Consider the following 7,460-nt stretch of genomic DNA (forward strand, 5'->3'; position numbering starts at 1 on the left):
ATTCCTGCTTAAAACTCTGTAAACTGTTCCTTACAGGATAAACTACACAGAGGGCTGCGAGACTTGTTACTGCCAACCTTTCAACCTCACTCTCCAAATCTCTGTCCTCCAGCCATACCAACTATTTGCCTTTCCCAAATCTTTCAACAGTCCCGATGCCTGTTTTCTCTGCCTGGAATATGCACTCCATCTAGGAAACTTCTACTTCTCCTTCAAGGTGCAGCTCAACTCTGAGAAACTGTTCCTGACTTTCAACTCTCCAGCGTGGCAGAGTTACAGGATTCTAACCTCCTGATCCCTTAAATTTACCACATAGCATACTAACATTACATAAGCATAATGTTACATAATGTCACCTCCATTAGACAAGCTCTTTGGAGAAAATGACCTTTGTCTTATTCATATTTGTGTGGCACACAGTAGAATGCCTAAACATTCACCGACTAAACACAAACCTACGGCAAATTTGACAACACATGACCACTTACACCGAGCTCTGAAGCCACTTCTGCTCTCTCAGAGTAACACTGATGAGTATGCGAACAATATCCAAATTTAAAATGCATTGAATTTCTATCAAAGATTCAGAATGAGAAGTCATACTAGAATATTGTTCATTTGATTATCTCTAAATGCATGTTACTTACTGTCAATGTTTTCTGGTAATACGTAATCTTTGCCCGGACAGGATAGGGTTTATTACGAAAGTCCCTTTGGCAACTTGCTAAAGCTTGATTAGCACCATCACTATAGTGTGAGGGAAAGGAAGACAAACAAGAAACTTAAAGCTTCTCGATACGTTAAAAACTCACTATTTAAAATGATTAATGTCCAGAAAGGCCAAAACAAAATCAAGTTATGACAAAGCTTGGGATATTTGAAGTTATTTATGCAGATAACACCAAGTTGACACATGAGTTTTTCAGGACTCTGGATAACAAAAGGAGCCAATGTTACCACAGCTGCCTGCTGGCAAGGGGAAGGGATACTCTTCCTCTCCACAAGACTAGGGCAGGGTCAGAGTCACATACGGTGCTTTCAAAAACGCAGATTCCTAGATCCCACCCTCAATCAGCTGAAGCAGAATCACAAGGGGGAGGCTTGGACCTCTTGTTTAAATATTTCAATGGGTGGTCATGATGAACTACCAGAGTTACAAATCACTAAGGTAGGAAAGTAATTTTTCTTACAGTTCACTGACTGGCTAAAAGGTAATCCCCCCAACAAACATGTGAAAATTAAAAATGTACATACCTGATTCATACACATTATAAATATACTGAACACTCGGAAGTTTTGTAGCCCACTGAGAATCTTTTCAATACAGCAATACAAAGGCTGAATGACATGGCACACATTGCTTAGTCATTAGGTTGGTTAAGGCTCTGAACTTTACTTTTTAAAGATCCCTCTTAATAAAGATGAAAAAACATGACTATTGTTATCACTGAGAGCCAGGAATGTTTTATCAAACTTTAAAGGTACTATTTAATTTCAGGTTAACTACAACACATTTTTATGTTTGAAATCTAGGTGGTCCACAGAAAGAACTTTAAAACAAAACCAAATTAAGGTAAGACCTTTCCACTAGGTTACAAAAAACATCTCAAGGAAAAGAATAATCTTACTTCATCTGGAAAATGTTCAGATTTGAAACAATATATTTTATAAGGTTTCTAAAAAGAAGCTGAAATCAGGAATAACGTAAAAAATATACACTTACTTTTGATGGTCATACTGAATTTGTCCATTGTTGCCTATAATCACTATTGCAGGATTATTTTTCTATAAATAAAGAGAATGTATTTGTTTTAAAGTCCTTAGACCAAAGAAGTATAGATCATTCTGGGTGTGCTATAAGTTCTCTTACACCTCTAAAATCCTAGGACACTGTGAGCATGGGACTGGTGTGGGACTTCTGGGAGCTCAGTAACAGGAGGACTAACATGGCCTCAGCATTCAAGGAGCTCAATGTTAAAGCTCTCCTTTAAATTGCTAATCATGACCTCGGATAGTCAGCGGACAAACTACTGACTGAAACAATGATCATCAGTCTTAGGGCTGCTAAAGCACAAGTTAATGTTAAATACATTTTGGTCTTAACTGTTTTAGAGAAATCGGCTGATCAAAAAGTGTGATTAACATATATGAAAACATATCAACATGTGAGCTAGCAGTAGTTATGCCCATATTTTCATGAAAACAAACAGTAATAATCTTCTAAACATTAAGCACCTACATCTAAATGACTCATGCTGATCCATCAAAATTATTAAGCATAGGGGCTTCCCTGGTGGCGCAGCGGTTGAGAGTCCGCCTGCCGATGCAGGGGACACGGGTTCGTGCCCCGGTCCGGGAAGATCCCACACGCCGCGGAGCGGCTGGGCCCGTGAGCCATGGCTGCTGAGCCTGCGCGTCCGGAGCCTGTGCTCCACAACGGGAGAGGCCACAACAGTGAGAGGCCCGCGTACCGCAAAAAGAAAAAAAAGTATTAAGTATAAACAGGGTGATGGGGAGATGGGTACTGCAAAGTTCTCAGACCTGAGGTTCCACTGTTACCTCAAGTTGGTAGATGACAAATCGTGAACTCCTAGCTTTAAATTTATAAATTCCCAGCTATGTAAAGACTAATCGTAACACTTAAAATACAGTTTGGGGAGTCCTCTACTATTAAACTGACAAAAGTGTTAAATAAGCTATATTGTTCACAGCCTAACTTTGTCAGCAAATATATTAAAATGGCTAACAGTCCTGAAAACAAATATACCTTTCCATCATTGTCAAAAGAATCAAAAAATATTCCAACACCATTCCACATATCAGCTGATCCAAACACAGGACCCTCCAAGCCTTGATTTTCTGTATACCAAATTGCCTGTAAATACATAACACAGGACCTTTAGAGACTAGTGGTATATGCATTTATACAAATTTTCCAAGTTAAAGAAATGACCATACCAGGCCATCAGCTCCAATCCGACCTCTTCCAGTCACTCGAAATGTCACCTCAACTTCCCAGTTCTCAAAGGCTGCTTTTGTCTTTGTCCACACCGATCCTCTCTGGCTTTTTAAAGATGGTGCTATTCGAATTTGATCTGAACTTGGAATAGCATCTAGAATAGAAATCAGGGAAGAAAAGTTTTGTTATAATTAGATAAAACTCAATGAATCACCACCAAACTGTTATATATACCTACTGAGACCTAAGTTTAACTCAGTTACCCGTATGGTAACTTTGTTAGGAAAAAATTTCATGTTGACAGTTTCAGCTTTTAAATTTTAGCGGGTTTTGATACCCTCCTCCTATCTTTGGAAGAGTGCAATATCTCTGCAAAAAAAATTAAAGCTGCAACCCAACAGTAAAAATTCAAGGGGCAGCAGGGAGGAAACTACAGCTTGAAAGGCAAATCAACTATTTAATTCTCATGATACTCTTTTTCAAATACCTGAAAAATTTGCATATTTTCTTTTTTAAAACTGCGATTTTTTTTTTTTTTTACCAGTTTACAAATGTTAGAAATCTCAAACAGTGTGAAAAGAACCTACCACTAGGAATCAAGAGACTTATTCCTAGTCTCAGTTCAGCTGTGTGACTTTGAGCAAATAATTCTCTTACTCTCTCGGGCTCACCATATGTTCACCTGTAAAATGAAGGGGCTGGGCTCAATCACTTATATACACCCTAAAAGTTATATGCAAAATTTTGAGCATATATACATTCTTCTAGGGAGAGGGTCAATCAACTGAATTTCAAGTCAATAATCAGTTCTTCAGCATCAGGAGAGTCTCAGAGAGAACAGTGATCCCCAAAATGATGGCCTGCATCTCCATTCACTTACCAGCTGTTTGATCGTAGGCAAGTTACTCCATTTCTATAACAACCTCATAGCATATAAGTGCTTATATAAGTGCATATAAATATTTCAATAAATGTTAGCTGTTCCTATTATTGGACTAGATAATTATTAAAGCACCTATGAGGTCTAAATTTGAACAATTCTGGCACACCTTTTCAGATATTAACCAGTTCTGACATTCTGACGTCCACACTGGGACATAACTGTATTGTTCCTTTACAGGTAGGAAAAATTGACTAAAAGACAAGCTGAGATATTTTAGTAAGTTCAGCCACTATTTGTCACCATGACTTTCAAACACTTAAAGGTTTGGGGCAGTCATCACAGGAAAAGCACTGGATATAGAAATCAGAAGACCTGGATTTGAGTACTATTCTACTGACACTATCTATGTAACCTTTTCCAAGAACCTTAACCTTTCTGAACATCAGTTTTTTTCACCTATAAAACAGATAACACCTGCCTTGCCTACCAAGGATCTAATCAGAGCATGAAGAAGGTGAAAGAGCTCTGAGAGCTATAAAGGCTTACAAATTGCTGTTATCATTTATTGCCCTTATGGCCCCAAGGATGTGTACTGACAATACAAAAGAACATGAGTTAAGAAAAAGAAACACCATAGATTTGGTCTTAATTTGGGGATGAAGTAAGGGGACACGTTTAAACTAAATCTTAAAAATTTCTCTATTAAAAAAATTGTTTTAAATAATGGATCTCAGGGCAAAATGAAAGGGGAAAAAATGATCAGTGGAGTTAAGAAAGCTGTGAGACTGTAAAAATTACAGTGATAATGAAAGCAAGGGATACCCATAAGCAGTGATTCCCAGAGTCAACAGACAGAAAAGTCACTAGCTAAAATTCTAATCTCTTTATTTCAAATTCAGTCTAGTCATACAACTTTCATTCACCCAGGTACATTATCTGACATTTCTGCAGCAGAAAAGCTTAGTTGGTTATAGGTTCTGAAAAGAAAGTCAATGTGACTAATTTAAGTAGCTGATTAACATTCCTAATTGGCTGATGTATGTGGTGTGAGCGTGAGAAAAAGAAGAGCATGCCGGCAATGGAGAATGGCAGAAGCGAAAAAAGGTCAACACATTTACCACCACTACTGAAAAATTCATCATCATGCCAAGAAAAGAAACAAAAATCCCCCAAACCTGTGTTTGGTACACCTGCATCGTCTTTGTGTATTAAAACAATGCTACCTTGATAACAGTTGCCCAGCTACATACCCTTGATGAGCGGGCATATAATAAATGTCTGCTGAGTAACAAAATGCACTCGACTTCAAATATTTAATGACTTTGGTCATTAAGTCAAATTGAAATTTATGCCTTTTAATTATACATTAATTTCAGTGAAATAGCACTTCCTAAAAGTGTGCTTCCTATTCAGCAACTACTTTCTAGAAACGAACATTTTGTTTCAAGCACTCGACAATCTAAAACGATGTATACAAACCTTACATAAATGATTGCTTAATAACACATAAAGATGGAATTCAAACTGCCAGTGCTTCTAACCCCAGATAAAGGCATTTGCCACTTGTTTCAAAGGTTGCATCTGATGGTCACTGAACAGAGTTTACAGCATGCCAAGTGCTACGGCTGATTCCTTAGTCAGAGGTGACACATCAGCACTAAAGTAGATATGTTTTCTTTCGCATACGTAAATACCTAGCAAGGCTCTCTTACCCCCTAACAGTGCTTAATAGTGCCAAACACATAAAATCAATTACATGGAGCACAGGTTATTTCAATCCCCCCTACAAAAAACCAAAAACAAAACAGCCGTATATATAATGCTATTCTTCGCCTCAAGTTCTCAATCAATAACCCCCCTCCCTTCTTCTACTAAATAAAGCAACGAGTGTGACTATTAAATTACCTACTGTGTTAACACAAGAGAAAAGATCAAAGACCACACCAAGCCCCTGAGAAAGGCAAACTTAACGTACAGTTCCAAGAGGGTGAGAAGAATGTCCTCTGACATAAAGACTTAAAGACTATTCTAAAGCCAACACATGCCACCTCTAAAGCCGTCAGGGGGCATCGGGTACAAACTGGAGCATTACCCACTGCTAACACCGGAGGAGAGAACGCAGGGGAGGGCCGAGGGGGTGCGGGAAAGAAGGTGGAGGGCTGCCAGACCAGGTCTCAGGTTCGGAGGAGACGTGGCGTTGGGGTGAGACGTGATGCCCAGAAGCGAGCTCAAGTTAGTACTTGGAAGTGCGGGAACTAACGAAAAACCTCTAGCCCAAACGGAAAGAACAGACAACATCAAAGGCAGGAGGAAGGTCGGGTGGAGAGAATGTGGGAAAGACTGGGGGGCTGGCGGAGGGAACCTTGCGGACCAGAGCCGGCGTGCAGGCGAGGCTGCTGAGAAAGGCCCCCTCCACCGCGCATACGGGGTGCAGCGGGGAGAAGGTGAAGAGGAGGAGGCTCAAGGCGGGGAGGGGACCCGGGCCCCCCGACCTCTGCCCTGGCTTACTCCCCGCGTGGGCCCAGAAGGGCACGGTCCCGTCGCTCTGCACCAGGTGCGGTCCCTTGAAGCTGTATTTGTACTCGAAACGCCGATGTGGCTGCGCGCCTGGGGTGCCCGTGGCGCCGGCAGCTGCCGGGTGGCCTCCCACGCCGTCGCCCCCGACGAAACGACAGAGCGACAGCAGCAAAGCGCAGAACAGCGGCCGAGCTCCAGCCCGGGAACCCCTTTGCCTGGATCCCGCCATCTTGGATTCTGGGAAACGGGAGGCCGGCGGAAGGAGGAGGGGGCGGGCACTGCCGCCGGCCAACAGGGCGCTCCATGATTGGCGGAGCGCGGGGGACCCCGAGGGCAAGGGTGAGCTCCGCCCCCAGCCTCCACTGTCCAGGAGGCTGCTGGACCCAGAGCATCTGTGGGCGGGGCCTGGGGCGGCAAGGTCCGCCAGCTCCTCCTATCCTCTCCCAGGGCGGGAAAGGGACTGCAACATACCCTTCCCACCTGATGTGGAGTGTTGGAGGAGCAAACCCGAAGGCCAGGAGCTTCCTCCTGCCTCTTAACATACTTTAGAATTCTCGAGCCCTGACATGGAAGCCACCTAAGTGTCCATCGACAGATGAATGGATAATGGATAAAGAAGATGTTGCACGTATATGCAATGGAATATTATTCAGCCATAGAAAGAAACGAAATTGAGTTATTTGTACTGAGGTGGATGGACCTAGAGACCGTCATACAGAGTGAAGTAAGTCAGAAAGAAAAACAAATACCATATGCTAACACATATATGGGATCTAAAAAAAAAGAAAAAAAAAAAGGTTCTGAGGAACCTAGGGGCAGGACAAGAATAAAGACGCAGGCGTAGAGAACGGACTTGAGGACACGGGGAGGGGGAAGGGTAAGCTGGGACGAATTGGAGAGTGGCATGGACTTATATATACTACCAAATGTAAAATAGATAGCTAGTGGGAAGCAGCTGCATAGCACAGGGAGATCAGCTCGGTGCTTTGTGACCACCTAGAGGGGAGGGATAGGGAGGGTGGGAGGGAGATGCAAGAGGGAGGGGATATGGGGATATATGTGTATGTACAGCTGATTCACTTTGTTATAAAGCAGAAACTA

General features: G+C 42.0%; 1 protein-coding gene across 1 annotated transcript in view; it reads right to left on the reverse strand.

The window, feature by feature from the left end:
* Positions 1-6,611, reverse strand: part of LMAN1 (lectin, mannose binding 1) — a 26,868-nt gene extending 20,257 nt beyond the window's left edge. The window contains exons 1-5 of the mRNA XM_007450119.1: positions 6,351-6,611; positions 2,959-3,113; positions 2,768-2,875; positions 1,724-1,785; positions 648-747 (exon numbers count right to left, since the gene is read on the reverse strand). Coding sequence (XP_007450181.1) covers positions 648-747; positions 1,724-1,785; positions 2,768-2,875; positions 2,959-3,113; positions 6,351-6,588 — 663 coding nt within the window. The 5' untranslated portion in view covers positions 6,589-6,611. The remainder of the gene's footprint in view (positions 1-647; positions 748-1,723; positions 1,786-2,767; positions 2,876-2,958; positions 3,114-6,350) is intronic.
* Positions 6,612-7,460: the final 849 nt, after the last annotated feature.

The sequence above is a fragment of the Lipotes vexillifer genome, unplaced genomic scaffold (assembly GCF_000442215.2).
Source record: "Lipotes vexillifer unplaced genomic scaffold, Lipotes_vexillifer_v1.1 scaffold79, whole genome shotgun sequence".
In the NCBI taxonomy this organism is placed as follows: Eukaryota; Metazoa; Chordata; class Mammalia; order Artiodactyla; family Lipotidae; genus Lipotes; species Lipotes vexillifer.